The sequence below is a fragment of the Polypterus senegalus genome, chromosome 8 (genome assembly GCF_016835505.1).
Source record: "Polypterus senegalus isolate Bchr_013 chromosome 8, ASM1683550v1, whole genome shotgun sequence".
NCBI classification, from domain to species: domain Eukaryota; kingdom Metazoa; phylum Chordata; class Cladistia; order Polypteriformes; family Polypteridae; genus Polypterus; species Polypterus senegalus.
Window position 1 is genome coordinate 8,975,925 of NC_053161.1, and position 22,441 is coordinate 8,998,365.

Here is a 22,441-nt window from a genome sequence, read left to right on the forward strand (position 1 = left end):
GACGTGCATAGAGGCATTAATATACAGTATCAGTCGAAGTAGCTGATTTACTCTGTTTAGTTTCAAATTAAATATTACTCATGCTGTTCACTTCATTCAATTTCCTGTTTTTTTTAGTCTACATTTATTTGTATACATAATATACAGTACATATATATATATATATATATATATATATATATATATATATATATATATATATATATATAAATTATACCGCCAGATGGAGCAGGGCATCATGGACCTCGGAGTTTTAATTCACAGCCCTGCTGGATACCGTGGGGGCTGCCAGGGGATGCTGCAGGGAGGCTCGAGGAGTTGTATTTTCCGTATAGCCTGGGCTGAAGAAAAGGAGGAGTTTTCATCTGACCCAGAAGTGCTGGGAAATCACATGGACTGAGGGAATAGAAGCACTTCCGGGTCATGAACTATAAAAGGACTGTGGGAAATCCCAGCAGACGAGCAGAGTTGGGAAGAAGGGTGACAAAGCGTTTGGGAGTGGAGGATTGATTATTGTATTGTTATTATTGTTGTTATTGGAAGTATTGTGGAGGTACTTTGTGCACAACTTATGAAATTAAATTCATTTGTGACTTTTAATCTGGTGTCTGACGTGTAGTCTGAGGGTTCAAGGGGACAATAGCACCCCCTGTCACTATATATATATATATATATATATATTATATATATATATATATATATATATATATATATATATTATATTATATTATATTATATTATATTATATATATATATATATATATATATATATAAAAGTTAATTTATAGCTAGAAATACACAAAGGGAGAAAATTAATCACATATCTTAAAACAGTCTTTGATTCCTGAGCTTCACGCATCAGGTGTCACCATCAGAGAGAAAATGATTAGACATACAGGAATCAAAGGCAATATATAGCAAATGGGAGGGCAGATGGATGTAAGAGGGGTGGATTAGTAAGGTGGAGTTCGGAGAGTGTTGGTCTTAATGTCTTTCTTATTATTTGGATGTTCTTCTTTTTAAACCTGCATATGCTAGGCTTATGTCCAAGTGTCTATTAATGGCATTTTCTTTTGATAGCAACGGTGCAGACAGCTCTCTGGCACTCTTAGTATTTGCCCTGAACCTTATTTGCGCCGTGTCCCCGTTAAACGTGTGTCCAGTTGAATTGGTATGTGCATATATCAAAGACTGTGTTCCTTTCTTCTAATACTGTATTGCGATGTTCTTGCATACGTGTTGCGAGTATATTAGATGTTTGTCCTATATATACAGATGGGCATGCACTCATGGTATACTGTATACTGCACTTCGTGTCTCAACTGCAGATTTCTTGCTTTTGGCATTAAAAAGAACTGTACGCAGAGTGTTTCCCAGTTCCTGCACTACTTTAATGACTGATCTGGAGAGGTTATATGTTGTGGTTTCTGATACACCACAGTGATAAGGAAGACTGTACCAGATAGAATGGGAGATCAGGCATCTCCTATGTAAGCATTGTTTGCTAAATGTTATGGAGTAGCCATCTGATGTAAACTGAACCCGATAACAGGTAAAATTATCAGCATCTTCTACCATTATCCTCGTCTTGTCTCTTCAATCTCAACTTGTTCAGCTACTGACTGGGGGAAAGAATAAAACATGTAATTTACCTCATAGATAGCAAATCCAATTGTCTCCATGTCTTGCCCCTCTTTTCTTAATCGGCGTCTGTTTTTCTGCATTAATGCAATAAGGAAGCTGCACCCTGACTGACCATCATCATTATCAGACTCAGTCAGAGCTATCTTGAATTGTGGGTTGATCCAGAATGTAGCTATAGTTAAAATAAAGATAATAACTATCATATTTACTTATATTTTTATGTTATGAACTTAAAAAGTTAGTCAGAGAATATAGCATTAGTAGTATTCCAGTTTACAGAACTTGTGAATTTTAGCAGAGCTGATTTTGCCACAAATGTTTAGCTTTACCTAAATCATTAGACACAACAGTTTTTGTTTAAGTCTTGCAACCTAAATGAATTCAGAATCAAGCTGAAAACAGCTTTCACATCAGTCACATTTAGCCCTACTCAATAACTTAAAAAAATGCAGAGATTTGTGTTAAAATATTAATACAATCCCACATTGTATGAATACTGGGGACTCGTTTTCTCTCCAAACCCATTCTGTTCTTTTTGAGCTGGTGCTCTAAACTGGCCTAGTAAAAGACAGTGTGTTTATTTTTTCAGTTTCTCACTGCTGCTTAGTATCTAGCTGAGTACAAACTTGTAGCGAACTGTCAATTTCCAAAAATGGATATGTGCATTAAGATAAAACTGAATTACAGTGACACATTGTTAAAGTGACTTAAAAGGCAACCACAGTGACACAAGTATGCTTCCTACTTGACAGATCTAAAATTCACGTGTTGAATAAAGAACTTAATTTCACAAAAAAAGACAGCAATATTAAGTCACAAATTTATTCAAGAACTGTTATGGACTAGCACCCTAGAACAAGGTTTGTTCCTTGCCTTGCACCTGGTGCTACTAAGGTTACATGAGTGTGGCATTATGTTAAACAATTCAACAAGGTGAATTTACTAATTCACGCATCTTTGATTTTTGAAATAAGAGGCAAACCTAAGTAAATTTATATATTTATAAAGTACATCTCAGAAGGTGTACATAAAAGAGTACATAAAAAAACACTTGTTCTTCCACATCTATACTAATAACAGGCAAAGCCCTCACTGACTGACTGACTGACTGACTCACTCACTCACTCACTCACTCACTAATTCTCCAACTTCCCATGTAGGTAGAAGGCTGAAATTTGGCAGGCTTATTCCTTACAGCTTACTTACAAAAGTTAAGCAAGTTTCATTGCGAAATTCTACGCATAACGGTCTTAAGGGTCAACAACGTCCACCATGTTGAACTTTCTTATTTATGGCCCCATCTTTACGAAATTTGGTAGGTGGCTTCCCTGAGCTAACCGAAACCGATGTACGTACTTATTTCGATCGTATGACGCCACTGTCAGCTGCCATATTGAACTTTCCAACGTCAGTAATTTTCCAACTTCCAGTGTAGGTAGAAGGCTGACCCCATCTTCACGAAATTTGGTAGGTGGTTTCCCTGCGCTAACCAAAACTGATGTACGTACTTATTTCGGTGGTATGACGCCACTGTAGGCCGCCATATTGAATTTTCCAAACGTCACTAATTCTCCAACTTCCCGTGTAGGTAGAAGGCTGAAATTTCGCAGGTTCATTCCTTAAAGCTTACTTACAAAAGTTAAGCAGGTTTCATTGCGAAATTCTATGCATAACGGTCATAAGGGTCAACAACGTCCGCCATGTTGAACTTTCCTATTTATGGCCCTATCTTCACGAAATTTGGTAGGCGGCTTCCCAGCGCTAACCGAAACCAATGTACATACTTATTTCGGTGGTATGACGCCACTGTCAGCCGCCATATTGAACTTTCCAACGTCACTAATTCTCCAACTTCCCGTGTAGGTAGAAGGCTGAAATTTGGAAGGCTCATTCCTTACGGCTTACTTACAAAAGTTAAGCATGTTTCATTTCAAAATTCTACGCATAACGGTCAACAACGTCTGCCATGTTAACCTTTCTTATTTATGGCCCCATCTTCACGAAATTTGGTAGGCGGCTTCCCTGCGCTAACCGAAACCAATGTAGGTACTTATTTCGGTGGTATGACGCCACTGTCAGCCGCCATATTGAACTTTTCAACAGTCTTTGTTACTTATGGGCCCTGAACTGTCACTTGCTGAGTGGTTTCCATGCCTGGAGATGGCACCTATCTTTTCCATTCTCTGTGTTACATATTGCACGGCCATATCAGGCTCACTCTTGATATCAGGAGAAACATGTGTCTTATGTATTGAATGACTGGGACAGGTTCAAGGTGTGGACTGATGAAGGTACAGGAGATAATTATACTACACAGGAGCACTAGAAGAGTGAAATGCTTAAGCCCTTCACCTATGGATCTGCATGTGAGTTGATGGCTGCCGCTGAATTGTTCGGTTGTCACTTTCAAGTGTACCGAAATGGCCAAATATTTTACACCATTGGACAGCTGCCAATGCCTCTTAAACATCTTAGATTCACAGGTGACGATTTCAGTAGTGGACACTTTGATGTTTATGAATGTTTAAACTCTCAGAAGCTGGATGTGAAGTTATCGATGAAACTGGTTGTATACTTACAACGCTTGACAGATGCCGAATGTCACTTCAACACAAGTCCTAAAAATACTGTCGTAATTGAAACAAACCATGAAACTCAAACCAATTATGACAGCAGCAATCCAAGCTGTGAGATTTGAAACAAGATTACTGTTCACATGGCCAACTGTACGTTGCATGCTTAAGAGTAAGCTCAGTGCACAGCTTAGTCATATTACAACCGGAGGGCCGAACTCACAATGTGGTATACAAAGAGATCCTTAACAAATAATTATTGGCATATTTTCCCTCAGTTTAAAAAGGTTTAATTTTCTTCTTAATAAAACTTTTAAGGCAGTACTTTGCCGCTGCGAAGCACGGGTATTTTGCTATATATATATATATATATATATATATATCTATACTAATAAAAAGGCAAAGCCCTCACTCACTCACTCACTCACTCACTCATCACTAATTCTCCAACTTCCCGTGTGGGTGGAAGACTGAAATTTGACAGGTTCATTCCTTACAGCTTCCTTACAAAAGTTGGGCAGGTTTTATATCGAAATTCTACGCGTAATGGTCATAAATGGAAGCAGTTTTTCTCCATTTACTGTAATGGAGATGAGCTTCAACGCCGTGGGGGCGGAGTTTCGTGTGACATCATCACGCCTCCCACGTAATCACGCAGTACATTGAGCACCTGCAATCCATCCTGAGAATCTCCACAACACAGAACCTCACACCAAACAGAAACGAACTTGTGGCCAAAAAAAGATGCCAGGCGTCCAGCTCTAAAATGACATATGAGCAAAGACAACTGAATGATTTGATTTGTTATTGCACGTAAGAGCGGAGTCAACCGTTTAACAAACAGCGTATTGCACTGATACTGAAATAGCTGTGTGTGTATATATGTAGATATGTATGTATATGTATATATATCTTTATATATGTGTGTGTGTATGTATGTATATATATATATATATATGTATTTGTGTGTATATATGTGTGTGTATGTATGTAGATATATATGTATGTATATTATGTGTATATGTATACATATGTATATATATATATATATATATATATATATATATATATATATATGTTTATGTGTGTTTGTGTAAATAATATATATATATATATATATATATATATATATATATATATGACAACAACACTCATCACTCACAACAGTGACAAAACAATTCAGGTTCACGTTATTTTCAAAATGTTTCCTTTTCTTTTCATTGCTTCTTTAACACACTACTTCTCCTGCTAAGCCTTGGTATTTTACTAGTATATATATATATAGATAGATATAGATATAATGTGTGTGTGTATATATATATATATATATATATATATATATATATTGTCAGGGATGCCAGGGGCCATGACCCGGCCGGGACACCAGGAGGGACCGGAAGAGGGTCAGAGCCCTGCCTGGATCACGTGGGGTTCGCCTTCGGGTTGCTTTGGGGACCACGGGTCAAGGGCATGGAAGCCTTTTCCTGTAGGAGCCCGTGGTCACGCCAGGAGGCGCCCAATGCCTTGGGACTTGTTTCCCCAGCACTCCTGCCACACCAGGAAGTGCTGGGGAAGATTTATAACGCCGCCGGAGAGCAGCGGGAGGACAGCAGCACTTCCGCACGCTGGGGCGTGGCTAAAGAATGCCGGGAACACCAGGTGCTCATCCGGGTCAGCTATAAAGGGCGTCTCCTTCATTCAGAGCTGGAGTGGGTGGAAGGAGGACGAAGCAGTGGAGAGTGGAGGCGGCCCGAAGAAAGGCATTGTGGCCAGGACTTTGTGTTATTTGGGGTTTGTGCACTGAACTGGGTCTTTGTGACCATTATTTGGGGGTCTTTGTGACCAGTATTTGGGTCTTTGTGACCAAAGAACTGTAAATAGTGTAAATAAGCGTGTGGTGGTTGTGAAAAACAAGATGTCTGCCTGTCTGTGCTCGGGTGCCGTTGACATCTGGCGTAGTCGGCAGGATGCTCCGCCTGTTGCAAGGCGGAGACCTGCAACAAATAAATTTGTTGTGGGCGGCCGGGCGCAGCAGGGGACACCACCCACGTTCCGCGGGTGCTGCGTGCACACAGCCCCGCGGAGAGAAGAAACCCCACGGACCGCCAGGGGTCCGTTTGATGGCCATACATCCCTGACACGGGCGGGCGGTATGCCTAGCTGGAGAGCAGCGGTCTCCAGGGATCGTGCCGTTGCTGCAGGCCGAGACGGCATGGCGTCGGAAGAAGCCTCGCCCGAGGAGGTGTCCTCGGTTGGGCGGGTCCGGGAAGGTGAGTCCCCTGCCTAGTGGCCCGGCCGGAGGACCGGCCGTGTTTTTCTTTCTCAGGCAGGGACTTCCGGATTCACGCGTCGGTGGGCGCATGCCGGTCTGCAGGCGCTGGCAGCACGGCGGCAGCCGCAAGGCTGCGGAGAAGGAGACGCTGCGTCTCGAAGAGTGCTGGCAACAACAGAGCTGCCGGCAGGCATATCGACGCCGAGAAAAGGGAGGCAAGATGGCCGCGGACCGGATGTCCCTCCCCTAACAGGCACGCGGTTGGGACGGTGTCTCTTGGGTGCCCGCCAATGACCGAAGAGAGGCGGGACCAAGGAACGTTCATCACGGGCGGGGAGACCGATTGGGCCAGAGGAGAGGGCCCACAGGAAGTGGCCGGACGCCGGAGGCTGGCGTACAGGTAGGCTCAGCGTCGGTTGACTTTCTGTCCTTGCCGGCTGCTCTGACGGAGCTGGGGGCGTGCCTTCAGCCTGCAGAGCAGAGTGTATTACAGTTGCTACGTACCCTCCGGGCTGCAGTGCGAGATCTGGAGAAGAAGGCCCTCGCGACCTTACGGAAGTTTCAACTGACAGCGGGACGGGCGCTGGCGCTGGAATCTCCAGCGAGAGGTATGGCGGATTTGGTGAGTACAGCCGACTCCGACAGCAACTGGGAGGGTCTGCCGAAAATGGCTGTGATAACGATGAGCAGTTTCGAGTAAGCAGCCCTCCGACAAATAGTCGGCGCTAATGGCTGTATCGCTGGCGAGGGGAGTCCGAGAGGACAGAATGGACACGGGCTGCTTAGTGCCCGGGTCCTAGCCCCGCCCGAGTTGGCTCGGCCTCGCGCTGTACTGTAGGGACGAAGAGCGGGAAAGGGGCTTGTGTTTGTTAATACAAAGTCGCGTACCGTCAAGGCGTCCAAGAGTGAAGGGAGGATTAAGCGGCTGGGTGCTGCTTCCTCCAATATGGTGAGACGCAGCGTTGCTGGGTGCACGCGTTTGGCTGGCTGCCCTCTGGGGGAGCAGAGGGAATCCCTGAGGCAGGCAGAGAGAGAGCAGGCGGTGCCGACGACTCCATCATCGAGAGGACACGGAAGCCGCGGAGAGGGTGCCGATCAGGCAAGTGCCGGGTGATTGGAGGGGAACGCCCGTGCATGGCACGAGCTGGGTGCTTTGGCAGCGGTTCTGCCCCTGTGTTCTCTTTTGTAGGGACGGACCCCGGGCGGGCTGAAGGAAACCCTTCGTGGCGGAACAGCCCTCTGATGTCGGGCCGCCAGCGGAATGATCTTCTGCCGGTGAGCTGCGCCACAGCTGGAGGAGCCTACGGGGAACGAGTGGCTCGGAACAAAGGGGCGCTGGAGGTCTCGGAGGGGGTGCCGATCGAGGAGGCCCCGGGGTGCCGGTAAAAGGGGGGAGCACAACCTGGGCGAGGCCCAGGGATGCACCAAGGGCTGGTGCTCGGATTGTGTCTCCGCCCCTGTCCCTGCTAGGAGTGTGGGGCCGGACCCCGGCTATCCTCGAGTGGGACCCGTTTCGGGGCTCTGCTGCCCTCGCGGGACGGGTCGCTCTTTCCCACGAGTGGTCTCGCTGGCTGTGGGGCACTGTCAGGGATGCCAGGGCCATGACCCGGCCGGGACGCCAGGAGGGACCGGAAGAGGGTCAGAGCCCTGCCTGGATCACGGGGTTCGCCTTCCGGGTTGCTTTGGGGACCACGAGTCAAGGGCATGGAAGCCTTTTCCTGTAGGAGCCCGTGGTCACCGCCAGGAGGCGTCCCAATGCCGTGGGGACTTGTTTCCCCAGCACTCCTGCCACACCAGGAAGTGCTGGAGGGAAGATATACGCCGCCCGGAGAGCAGCGGGAGGACAGCCGGCACTTCCGCCACGCTGGGGCGCGGGCTAATCAAGGAATGCCGGGAACACCAGGTGCTCATCCGGTCAGCTATAAAGGGGCCGTCTCCCTTCATTCAGAGCTGGAGTCGGGTGGAAGGAGGACGAAGCAGTGGAGAGTGGAGGCGGCCCGAAGAAAGGCATTGTGGCCAGGACTTTGTGTTATTTGGGGTTTGTGCACTGAACTGGGTCTTTGTGACCATTATTTGGGGGTCTTTGTGACCATTATTTGGGGGTCTTTGTGACCAGTATTTGGGGGTCTTTGTGACCAAAGAACTGTAAATAGTGTAAATAAACGTGTGGTGGTTGTGAAAAACAAGATGTCTGCCTGTCTGTGCTCGGGTGCCGTTGACAATATATATATATATATATATATAGATATAGATATACAGATATAGATATATATACTGTATATATAATGTGTGTGTGTGTATGTATGTACGTACAGTATGTATGTGTATATATATAGAGAGAGATATAGAGATATATATGACAGCAACACTCATAACAGTGACAAAACAATTACATTGACAATCATGTTACGTTATTTTCAAAATGTTTCCTTTAATTTTTCATTACTTCTTTAACATACTACTTCTCCGCTGCGAAGCGCGGTATTTTGCTAGTTAATCTATACTAATAAAAGGCAAAGCCCTCACTCACTCACTCACTCACTCACTCACTCACTCATCACTAATTCTCCAACTCCCGTGTAGGTAGAAGGCTGAAATTTGGCAGGCTCATTCCTTACAGCTTACTTACAAAAGTTGGGCAGGTTTCATTTCGAAATTATACGCCTAATGGTCATAACTGGAAGGTATTTTTCTCCATTAACTGTAATGGAGTTGAGCTGGAATGATGTGGGGGGCGGAGTTTCGTGTGACATCATCACGCCTCCCACGTAATCACGTGAACTGACTGTCAATGCAGTGCGTAGAAAACCAGGAAGACCTCCAAAAAGCACTTAAGAAAACATGCATTATATAATTGAGAAGGCAGCGAAACAATAAGAAGCGGAAAGTGACATATACTACCATATTCATGAGTGCTGCTACCTCGGAAAGAAAGCAAGGTGTAAACCTAAACTTTAAATTAAGTTCATAGACAGGCTACCGCTGGCGTTTCACATGCCCACAGGTAATGCGGGATACAAGTTTAATGAGAGGACGAGGATATAAACGAGTTTTGATCACTTTGTAACTAAGTTAAAATTGTAGGTGAAGGGGTGTGCTTATGCAAATTCCGAGACTGTGTTTGTGGGGATTGACAGTTAAGGGGTGGGGAGTCACGTCATCATCTCCCTCCCATTCATCTTATTTGCTCTGAGCTGAGCTCATGCTAACGCCGTCTTCCGAAGCAACTTTGTCAGACTGCCACCAAATACTCACAGAAAAATCCACAAGTTAATACACACGCTGTCTCTAGAGTTTCTACACACTGAATCCTCCAGGCACTACTTACAAAAGGTCACATTGACAATCGTGTTACGTTATTTTTAAAATCTTTCCTTTTCTTAGCACAAGCACAGCTGAGAAGCTTGATGCATGTGCTCCATAACGCGTTAAAAAATAATGCATTTAATCACACTTTGCATTACAAGCAAAGGGGAGCTTTTGTCAATGCATGATTTCCTGGTACACCGATTACTTTGATCAGCGCATCCCGATTCATTTTACCCTTGCACCACCTTAGTTTGAGAAGAAGTATGAAAAAATATGAGGTTAACACAGAAAAACAGATCACCAATTCAAGCTTTATGAATAATCGATTAAGCCATCAATAATTGTTTTGGTAAAGCCATCCTCCTTCCATTTTATAATTTTTCCGCCATTAGTAATTATTAAATGAACGGTAAATAAAGTAAGAGCAAAGCGAGGGTGACTTATTTAGGCAGGCATATATATGACAGCAACACTCATGACAATGTCAATCATATTACGTTATTATTAAAATGTTTCCTTTTCTTTTTCATTACTTCTTTAACACACTACTTATCCGCTGCGAGGCGCGGGTATTTTGATATATATATATATCATATAATATATGAATGGCCTCCAAAAACTGTGGTCTCCTGCCCAGCAAAAGTCGAGCAGCCAGCGCGCGTGCATAGCTGTGCCGGCCTTTGAGACGCTGACTGCGCTTCTGCCTTAAGTCAAAGTGAGCACTTTTAATTTTTTTCATCCTCCCCCTGCGCTATAGCCCAGACAAGTGCAAACATGGGACCCCTTTTCTACACCATGGCAAAATAATATTAAGGCGATTCACACTTTCTTTTGCACGTATACGATTATGAGGTCCTCACCTCGGATTATGAAGACACGCACAGGAGTGGAGGACTGACAGTGCCATCACAGCCAATTAATAGCGGGGACGTCTCACCAGTCTACACAAGACCCACCGCGACTGTCCCCAAAAGGCGATCATAGCGTCAGCGAACACATCTCTCTATACTATATAAAAGAAAAGGCAACTTTCCTTTCTTTACACCTTTTTCCTTTTATCCCAAACCAAAGCCTTTCTCTCTTAACACTGCAGAGGACACAAAACTAATTTTCTTTAAATGCCGGTAAGGCACATTACCAGAGGCACAAATTTGAGCGTTCACATAGAAAATGTAATTTCTATACCACAGCCGTCGTGTAGCGCCTTTCAAAAGGGATCTACTACCGAGAGATGATCCATATACATTTTAGCTGCTGTTAGTTACTTACTTGTTGTGTTACACAGTCTTTAAAATGTACTTTACCCACAACCACTCCAGTAGTGCTCAATGTACCTGTACTTCTTAAAACATTAATGTTTTACTGTTTAATAACTTATAGACTATATTTTATTATTTTTCCCTTGCACTCAGTGACCAAAGCTATACACACACATATAGACACATACAAACATACACACAAGTATATGTATGTGTATATATATATATGTATGTATGTGTATATATATATATATATATATATATACACATATATATACATACACACACACACACATACATACATGCATAAACACATATATATAATTTGTGTGTGTATGTATGTGTGTATATATATGATGTAGATTATATATATATACATACATACCTATCTACACACATACCTATCTACATCATATATACACACACATACTACTTCTGCTGCGAAGCGCGGGTATTCTGCTAGTAATAAATAAAAGTAAAAATACACAACACATACAGTACTTCAAAACAGTATAATGCCTTTGCATTTAGAACTTAAAAAATGAGTTAAAATATTGCTAACAAGGATGAGTTTCAATATGCCATAGTCCTACTGCTTTTGTAAAACCTATGACCTATCTCCATGTGATAAAACATGAAAAACATCTCCATCCCAATTAATAAGTTACTTACTTAACACTAGAATTCACGAAGCCTATGAAAAACACCCGTAATCGCAGACCACCTTAAATTCCTGTGTATCTCTCCGTCAGCGTCTTTTGTGTTGTAAATGTGTCAATCGGCACAAGCACCAAGCAGCCTGCTATACTATCCCCCTGTCCACCACCGTAGCTCAATTTACACAGAAGTTTCTCATTGCTCAGTGTTTATCTTGGAGTGAAGTGCCTGGAGTTGTAGAGAGTAAATAATATATCATCATTTAGAATATATACATTTCATGTGTGTTCCATGTCTACAACAATCTACAGTGGTGTGAAAAACTATTTGCCCCCTTCCTGATTTCTTATTCTTTTGCATGTTTGTCACACAAAATGTTTCTGATCATCAAACACATTTAACCATTAGTCAAATATAACACAAGTAAACACAAAATGCAGTTTTTAAATGATGGTTTTTATTAATTAGGGAGAAAAAAAAATCCAAACCTACATGGCCCTGTGTGAAAAAGTAATTGCCCCCTTGTTAAAAAATAACGTAACTGTGGTGTATCACACCTGAGTTCAATTTCCGTAGCCACCCCCAGGCCTGATTACTACCACACCTGTTTCAATCAAGAAATCACTTAAATAGGAGCTGCCTGACACAGAGAAGTAGACCAAAAGCACCTCAAAAGCTAGACATCATGCCAAGATCCAAAGAAATTCAGGAACAAATGAGAACAGAAGTAACTGAGATCTATCAGTCTGGTAAAGGTTATAAAGCCATTTCTAAAACTTTGGGACTCCAGAGAACCACAGTGAGAGCCATTATCCACAAATGGCAAAAACATGGAACAGTGGTGAACCTTCACAGGAGTGGCGGCCGACCAAAATTACCCCAAGAGCGAGAGACGACTCATCCGAGAGGTCACAAAAGACCCCAGCACAACGTCTAAAGAACTGCAAGCCTCACTTGCCTCAATTAAGGTCAGTGTTCACGACTCCACCATAAGAAAGAGACTGGGCAAAAACGGCCTGCATGGCAGATTTCCAAGACGAAACCACTGTTAAGCAAAAGAACATTAGGGCTCGTCTCAATTTTGCTAAGAAACATCTCAATGATTGCCAAGACTTTTGGGAAAATACCTGATGAGACAAAAGTTGAACTTTTTGGAAGGCAAATGTCCCGTTACATCTGGCGTAAAAGGAACACAGCATTTCAGAAAAGAACATCATACCAACAGTAAAATATGGTGGTGGTAGTGTGATGGTCTGGGGTTGTTTTACTGCTTCAGGACCTGGAAGGCTTGCTGTGATAGATGGAACCATGAATTCTACTGTCTACCAAAAAATCCTGAAGGAGAATGTCCGGCCATCTGTTCGTCAACTCAAGCTGAAGCGATCTTGGGTGCTGCAACAGGACAATGACCCAAAACACACCAGCAAATCCACCTCTGAATCGCTGAAGAAAAACAAAATGAAGACTTTGGAGTGGCCTAGTCAAAGTCCTGACCTGAATCCAATTGAGATGCTATGGCATGACCTTAAAAAGGCGGTTCATGCTAGAAAACCCTCAAATAAACCTGAATTACAACAATTCTGCAAAGATGAGTGGGCCAAAATTCCTCCAGAGCGCTGTAAAAGACTCATTGCAAGTTATCGCAAATGCTTGATTGCAGTTATTGCTGCTAAGGGTGGCCCAACCAGTTATTAGGTTCAGGGGGAAATTACTTTTTCCACACAGGGCCATGTAGGTTTGGATTTTTTTTCTCCCTAAATAATAAAAACCATCATTTAAAAACTGCATTTTGTGTTTACTTGTGTTATATTTGACTAATGGTTAAATGTGTTTGATGATCAGAAACATTTTGTGTGACAAACATGCAAAAGAATAACAAATCAGGAAGGGGGCAAATAGTTTTTCACACCACTGTATGTAAACATATTGATAAAACAGAAATGTTTTTCATGTTTTAGTAATAATTGACAAAATGTAGACATGAAGTGTCTAATGTGTGAAGCCTGAAGTCCAAATATCAAATAAACACTTTCACAAAAGGTACAAGTATAACAAAATTGCGCTTTTATACAAGAATATAACCGGAGAAAAAGAAAGCAGATTAGGGTAGGCTATGGATACGACAGCTTTCTAATGTTAATTTTTTTCCCTGTGTTTAAAACTCATTAAAAAAAGTGTTTTTAGCGAGCGGTACGTAGCGCTATACATCAAACTCTTGCAGTGTTAGTTTTCTCTGTTGTTCAAGGTTTTCTCAGTGTTATTCAATGTTTTTACATTTAGTTTACTATTATGCTGTGCATTCTATGGTATAGTCTATAATAATAAAAGGCAAAGCCCTCACCGACTGACTGACTGACTGATTGACTGACTCATCACTAATTCTCCAACTTCCTGTGTAGGTAGAAGGCTGAAATTTGGCAGGCTCATTCCTTACAGCTTACTTACAAAAGTTAAGCAGGTTTAATTTCGAAATTCTACGCGTAACGGTCATAACTGAATCCTACTTCCGTACATATATGCGGCCACAGCCTGCAGCTCGGTCGCGTGTGAGGCGGAGTTGCGACACCCATCACCACGCCTCCCACGTAGTTGGCTGCCTGCCTATATTGCGTCCCCCATACGCACGTCTCCCACGTAATTGAGTGCCTGCCCATATAAGACCGTCCGTCAGCAGCAATCCAATAGACACGCTGCCGCTACGAGGCATTTGTCATGCCTAAGACGAATACGATATTCGCGAGATACAAGTTTATGGAGAAGACACAAGGTATAAATGAGACTTTTGATCACTTTGTAACGGAGTTAAAATTGCTGGTGAAGGACTGTGCTTATGCAAACGAAGATGAGATGGTCAGGGATAGAATAGTGTTTGGCACAAACTCAGCAAAAGTGCGAGAGAAACTTTTAAGTGCCAGGTCTGAGCTAACATTTAAATAAAGCCGTGGACATTGCAAGATCGCATGAGATAGCACAACCACAGCTGAGAACCTTCGATGCATGTACTCCGAGCGGCTCACCTGAACTGACTGTGAACGTAGTACGCACACAAAAAGCAAGAGCTTCAAAGAGCGCTGAACAAAAAACGCATTACACAATTGAGAAGGCAACAAAAGAATATGAAGTGTGTGACGCATACAAGCATATTCATAAGTGCAGGTACTGCGGAAACAAAGCACACGGTGGAAAAAGTCAATGTCCAGCTAAAGGGTGTAAAAAATGTAGTAAATTGAACCACTTCACTAAAGTTTGCAGGACTGGGAAAGGTAAACCCGTGCATGGAGTGTGTGATGAAAATTTGGCAAGTTCATTCCTTACAGGTTACTTACAAATATATACTTATTGATATATATTTCCGGCGCCGCATCCGAGTGGCAGCCTTTCCAGCAGCTCCGTATATGACTTTATCTTTTTACCTTTTTATCTCTATTTTTCTCTATTTCACTGATCACTTCTACCACTTTCTTTTATGTGGAATTGCTCCCTGGACACTTTTTACTATTTTACTATTTGACATGGATTTTTACACTCCGAGAATCGCCTATTCAAGTAGTCAGCTTAAAGCACTGAGAAGAAATGCTTATGCCGGTGTGGTTCCTTATTTACCTGACGAGGTAAGAAGACGATATCGGGGCAGCCGAGCCGGAGCAAAGATAAAAGATAAGATTAAATCGAGACAACTTGAGAGAAAATGGCGTTATAAACCGTCGGTGCCTTCGGTGATCCTGGGAAATGTAAACTCACTACAAAATAAGATTGACGAACTGGCTGTGCTGGTGAAAAATGTCAGAACCTACAGAGAATGCAGCTTGCTGTGTTTTAGTGAAACGTGGCTAACGTCTACCATCCCAGATGCTAACGTGGAGCTACCCGGGTTTAGCACAGTTAGAGCGGACAGAGACGCAAGCACCTGCGGAAAGAAGAAAGAAGGAGGACTCATTCTCTGTGTCAATACAAAGTGGTGCAACTCAGGACAGGTAAACGTTAAAATCTCCACTTGCTGCAGGGACATCGAACTGTTGGCCGTAAGTCTGCGCCCCTATTACTTGCCCAGAGAGTTTGGACACGTGATTGCTGTTATTGTTTACATCCCCCTCAAGCGAGCGGAGATGGCGAGTGACATCATCCATTCCGCAGTTGCTAAGTTACAAATGCACCACCCTGAGGCACTTGTGCTAATCGCTGGAGACTAACCATGTAACGCTGGACAAAACATTACCTGCCTTCTCCCAGTATGTGGATTGTAACACTCGGGGAAACAGGACTATTGACCTACTGTATGCAAACGTTAAAGACGCCACCCCGCTGCCTGCGCTTGGGAAAGCAGATCATAACCTGGTTCTGCTTCAGCCTCAATACAAACCAAGAGTGAGGCGCTACCTACAACTACACTCATTCAGGAAGTGGTCCCTGAGGCAGAGCAGGCTCTGAGAGACTGCTTTGGAACTACAGACTGGGATATATTGCTTGGGTCACATAGTGAGAACATTGAAGAGGCTGTTGAATGCACAACTGATTACATCAACTTCTGTATGGACATTGTAGTTCCAGTAAGAACAGTATGCTGCTATGCTAACAACAAGCCATGGGTTACAAGTGACATCAAGGGCCTTTTGAACCAGAAGAAAAGGGCTTTTAAAGGTGGTGATCAGCATGAGCTCAAGTGCGTGCAGAAGGAACTCCGAGTCCAGCTCAGGGCGAAAGAGCAGTACAGGAGAAAGCTGGAGCAGAAGTTGCAGAACAACAGCATGAAGGAAGTGTGGGATGGGATGAAGATTATCACTGGCTGCAGCTCGAAGCGGGTGCCGCCATCGAGACAGGCGTGGAGAGAGCAAACCAAATGAACAACTTCTTTAATAGGTTTGATCACAGTAACCCACTCTCACCTCGAGTACTGCATCCTCCAACCATCCTTCTGCTGATACCAGCATAGGTGAGACATCCCCACCCACAATTACAGCAGCCCAGGTGAGCAGAGAGCTGAAAAGACTTCGTGCCAGCAAAGCAGCGGGTCCAGATGGTGTATCGCCACGACTGCTGAAGGCCTGTGCGTTGGAACTGGGGAGTCCTCTACAGCACATCTTCAACCTGAGCCTGGAACAGGGGAGAGTCCCAAGGCTTTGGAAAACATCTTGTATCACCCTGTCCCAAAGGTATCACGTCCTAGTGAGCTGAATGACTTCCGGCCTGTTGCTCTGACGTCACATCTGATGAAGACCATGGAGCGCCTGCTGCTTCACCACCTGAGGCCACAGGTCCGCCACGCCCTCGACCCTCTGCAGTTCGCATACCAGGAGAAGGTGGGAGCGGAGGATGCCATCATCTATATGCTACACGATCCCTCTCCCACCTGGACAGAGGCAGTGGTGCTGTAAGAATTATGTTTTGGACTTCTCTAGCGCCTTCAACACCATCCAACCTCTGCTCCTTAGAGACAAGCTGACTGAGATGGGAGTAGACTCACACCTGGTGGCATGGATTGTGGACTATCTTACAGACAGACCTCAATATGTGCGTCTTGGGAACTGCAGGTCTGACATTGTGTTCAGCAATACAGGGGCCGAGGGGACTGTACTTTCTCGGTCCTGTTCAATCTATATACATCAGACTTCCAATATGACTCGAGTCCTGCCACGTGCAAAAGTTCGCTGATGACACTGCTATTGTGGGCTGCATCAGGTGTGGGCAGGAGGAGGAGTACAGAAAGTTAATCAAAGACTTTGTTAAATGGTGCGACTCAAACCACTTACACCTTAACACCAGCAAGACCAAGGAGCTGGTGGTGGATTTTAGGAGGCCCAGGCCCCTCATGGACCCTGTGATCATCAGAGGTGACTGTGTGCAGAGGGTGCAGACCTTTAAATATCTGGGAGTGCAGCTGGATGACAAATTGGACTGGACTGCCAATACTGATGCTCTATGTAAGAAAGGTCAGAGCAGACTATACTTTCTGAGAAGGTTGGCATCCTTCAACATCTGCAGTAAGATGCTGCAGATGTTCTACCAGACGGTTGTGGCGAGTGCCCTCTTCTACGCGGTGGTGTGCTGGGGTGGCAGCATAAAGATGAAAGACGCCTCACGCCTGGACAAACTTGTTAAGAAGGCAGGCTCTATTGTAGGATTAAAGTTGGACAGTTTAACATCTGTGGCAGAGCGACGGGCACTAAGCAAACTCCTGTCAATCATGAATAATCCACTGCATCCACTTAACAGTGTCATCTCCAGACAGAGGAGTAGCTTCAGTGACAGACTTTTGTCACTGTCCTGCTCCACTGACAGACTGAGGAGATCGTTCCTCCCCCACACTATGCGACTCTTCAATTCCACCCGGGGGAGTAAATGCTAACATTAATTTTATTTAAATTGTTTTTCATTTTATTACTATTTAATTTAATATTGTTTCTTTGTATCAGTATACTGCTGCTGGATTATGTGAATTTCCCCTTGGGATTAATAAAGTATCTATCTATCTATCTATCTAAAAGTTAAGCAGGTTTCATTTCGAAATTCTACGCATATTGGTCATAATTGAATCCTACTTACGTACATATATACGTCCATAGCCTGTAGCTCAGTCGCCGTGTAATGCGGTGTTGCGTCCCCCATCACCACGCCTCCCACATAGTTGGCTGCCTGCCTATATTGCGTCCCCCATCCCCACGCCTCCCACGTAATTGACTGCCTGCTCATATAAGGCTGTCCATCGCTCTGGCCTCTTCATTCCCTTCTTTGCTTCACCACGGTATTCACATCTCCCTGCTGATAACTGCAGCCTTTTTATTTAATCCACTGCTTCTCCGCTGTTTTATTGTTCGTTTATTACGATGCAAAGTTATCGATGAAGGTGGTTGTATGCTTACAACGCTTGACAGATGCCGAATGTCACTTCAATACAAGTCCTGCAAATACTAACGTAATTGAAACAAACCATGAAACTCAAACCGATTATGACAACAGCAATCCAAGCTGTGAGAAAACAGTAAAAGGGAGGCATGTCTGATGTCGTGGTACATTTTCTGATGCAGCTAGACGGAAGCAACTTCGTGACGCTGCTGCCAAATACTCGCAGAAAAATCCACAAGTTAATAGACACGCTGTCGTATTTAAAAAAAATATTTACATACAGTTCGTACAGTCTGGAATGGATTAATTGTATTTACATACAATCCTATGGGGGAAATTACTTCGGTTCACAACCAAATCGGTTTACAACCAGAGTTTTGGAACGAATTATGGTCGTGAACCGGGGTTCCACTGTACATTGGAACAAGCACACATATCGTAAATGTAGGAAAGACGGTCATAGGGTGTGAGGGAACTGTTAAAATTTGAATTTGATGATTGTATATAGCACGGAACTGACTCCTCTGTACTATTCCGTCCTCTGCATCTCCTGGAGTACAAAAGAAACACCACCATGCGCGAACATGTGGAGACGGGGCAAGATCGGAAAAAAAAAAACACGGTCACTGACTACAACTGCATGAAGGAATGCGAATGAATACAATGTTGCATTAGTTCAATATTGTTTTCTGAAATGTACTATACATGTCATAAAATAAATTATTCCAAATGTCATATACTGTATACCTATGTCTCTCTTTTTTGTCAGTGTGGCTTTGACATCATGGACCAAAAGGTACATATTAATTCAGCGTGAGCAGGAACACTCAGGAATAAAACAGAATAAAAAACTAAAATTCACATCCACAATCATTCTCAGTCAAGCACAGCACTCACACCCACGTCCACAGTTTTCCCAGTCCTAGTCTCATTCACGCACAAGATCTGACATGGTTTTCAAAAAAACAGTTTGTTATACCACGTCTTTATCTGAAAACAGCGTCAGATCGAGGGTTTGGGTGGGGGGTTATGTTAGCTGAAACGTGACTGAGAGAATATAACTGAAGAAAAAAAAGCTAACTTTTACAAGTACTACAAATATACACCGGCTGTTACAGATGCAAATCAAATGTATGTTTTATTGTATAGTATTAAGAATAAGAGCAGCTCACTTCTCAAAACGGTAAATTTGGGAGGCAGCCGGTATCGAATCATGACCTCTTGATTAGGAGTCAGCAGTTCTTACCGCTGCACCACACAAGATGTCATATCAATAACCTACATTAAACTGCTTTCTTTTTCTTCAATTATATTCTTGAGTAAAAGCACACTTGTTCTGTTATACTTGTACCTTTTGTGAAAGTGTTTAATACTTGGACTTCAGGCTTCACACTGTATACACTTCATGTCTATATTTTGTCAATTATTACTAAAACATGAAAAACGTTTCCGTTTTAGCTATGAGTATACATAGACACAGAGCACACATGAAATGTATGTATTCCAAATGACAATATATTATTTACCCTCTACAACTCCAGGCACTTCACTCCAAGATAAACACTGAGCACTGAGAACCTTCTTTGCGAATTGAGCTGTGGCGGTGGGTGGGGGGATGGGATAGTAGGCTGCTTGCTGCTTGTGCTGACTGATACATTTTCAGCATCTTTTGTGTTGTAAGAGAGGTGCGAATGAATTTGTTTTCTTTCTTTATTAATTTTATTGCAATCCATACAAATCAATCAAGTTTTTACAAAAAGAAAAATCGAGTTAAGAACAGATCGATCCCCACCCTGAGAGAGAGAGCAAGCCAAACGGCGTGAAATTTAAGGCTTGTAAACATACCTAAATTAATAAATTCTCTGTGCTTTATGAGCTTATTTTAAAATATTACTGATTAGATCCTGCCATGTTTTGAAAAAAGTCTGTACGGTCCTCTAACTGAGTATTTGATTTTTTCCAATTTCAAATAGTATAACACATCGTTTTCCCACTGACTTAAAAGAGGAGAGTTTGGGTTCTTCCAGTTTATCAGAATAAGTCTGTGTGCCAAAAGTGTAGTGAATGCAATCACAATTTGTTTGTCTTTCTCCACTTTAAACCCCTCTGGAAGAACTCCAAACACAGCTGTTAATGGGTTAGGTGGGATTGTGAGTCCAAGGCTGTATGAAAGGTAATTTAAAATTTTTGTCCAGAATAATGTTAATTTGGTGCAGGCCCAGAACATGTGACCCAGTGAAGCTGGGACTTGATTGCAGCGTTTGCAGGTTGGATCTTGCCCAGGAAACATTTTGGAGAGTTTTAGTCGAGACAGATGTGCTCGATATATAATTTTGAGTTGTATAATTGTATGCTTTGCGCATATGGAGCTCGAGTGAATTCTCTGCATTGCTGCTTTCCACTCCTTTTCTGATATATTAATTGAGAGATCTTTTTCCCAGTGTCCTCTTGGATCTTTGAATGGGAGGGATTGTAAAATGATTTTATATATTGTAGAGATGGTGTCTAAGTCCTTGAGATTGAGCAATATTTTTCCAGCATGGATGAGGGTGCAAGATGAGGAAAATCTGGAAGGTTCTGTTTAACAAAGTTCCTGATTTGAAGATAGTGAAAGAAATGTGTAGCTGGAATGTTAAATTTGGAATGTAATTGTTCATAGGATGCATAGACGTTGTCTATATAAAGATCTCCAAGCAAGTTAATTCCAAATTTTTTCCAGATATTAAAAACTGCATATGTTTGCGAAGGTTGAAAGAGGTGGTTCTCTTGCAGAGGTGCCACAGATAGAAGCTTCTCCGTCTTAAAATGCTTTCTACATTGGTTCCAGATTCTAAGTGAGTGGAGCACAATTGGGTTATTAGTATATTGCCGATAGCGTGTGTTTATTGGAGCACAGAGCAAGGAATACAAAGAAGTACTGCAGGATTTTACTTCTATTGCGGTCCAAGCCTGTGTATGTTCTTCTATTTGTGTTCTATTAGGTTCTTATTACCTGTATATTTGCTGCCCAGTAATAAAACTGGAAGTTAGGTAGAGCCATGCAGCCTTCTGCCTTTTGTCTTTGTAAGGTCGCTCTTTTGATGTGTGGATGTTTTGAATTCCAAATAAATGAGGAATTTAATTGCCTAAAGAATGATTTATTAATGTATATCGGAATGTTTTGAAATAAAAAAAGGAGCTTAAGAAGAATATTCATCTTAACAGTGTTAATTCTTCCAGCTAGTGTGAGATGAAGGGTTGACCATCTATGCAAGTCTTGTTTAATTTTTTCCATGCAGATGGCGAAATTTTGTTGATATAGAGCTTTATGTTTACTTGTGATGTTTACCCTAGGTATTTAAACTGTTCTGCAATGATAAAAGGTAGGGTATCTAATCTAATATTATATACTTGAGAATTCACTGGAAAGAGTACACTTTTATTCAGATTAATTCTGAGACCAGAGATGTTTTGAAATTCTGTGAGTGCTGCTAAGACAGAATTGTCTGGGTCCGATATATACAGTACCATATCATCTGCATATAATGAATTTTTCTGTTCCAGTCCTTCTCTGCTAATCCACTTTATTTGATCAGTATTTCGACAATGTATTGCCATTGGTTCAATGGCAATTTCAAACAGCAGCAGTGACAAGGGGCATCCTTGTCTAGTACCACGTTCTAGTTTAAAGTAGTCTGAGCAAATTTTGTTGCAAACTGAAGCTTCTGGTTTAGTATACAGTAATTTAATCCATGCACAAATGTTCGGGCCAAACCCAAACTTCTTCAATGTAGTAAAAAGGTATTTCCATTCAATCATGTCGAATGCTTTTTCTGCATCCAATGATAATAATATTTCTGGGGTGTTTGATTTAGTTGGTGAGTATATTACATTAAACAGGAGTCGAA

The 22,441-nt window shown here is 42.7% G+C and overlaps 1 protein-coding gene across 5 annotated transcripts in view; it reads right to left on the reverse strand.

The window, feature by feature from the left end:
• Positions 1-22,441, reverse strand: part of LOC120533753 (calpain-1 catalytic subunit-like) — a 145,947-nt gene that overhangs the window by 33,580 nt on the left and 89,926 nt on the right. For all 5 annotated transcript variants that reach the window (XM_039760686.1, XM_039760685.1, XM_039760689.1 and 2 more), the window contains one exon: positions 1,653-1,816. In XM_039760686.1, coding sequence (XP_039616620.1) covers positions 1,653-1,816 — 164 coding nt within the window. The remainder of the gene's footprint in view (positions 1-1,652; positions 1,817-22,441) is intronic.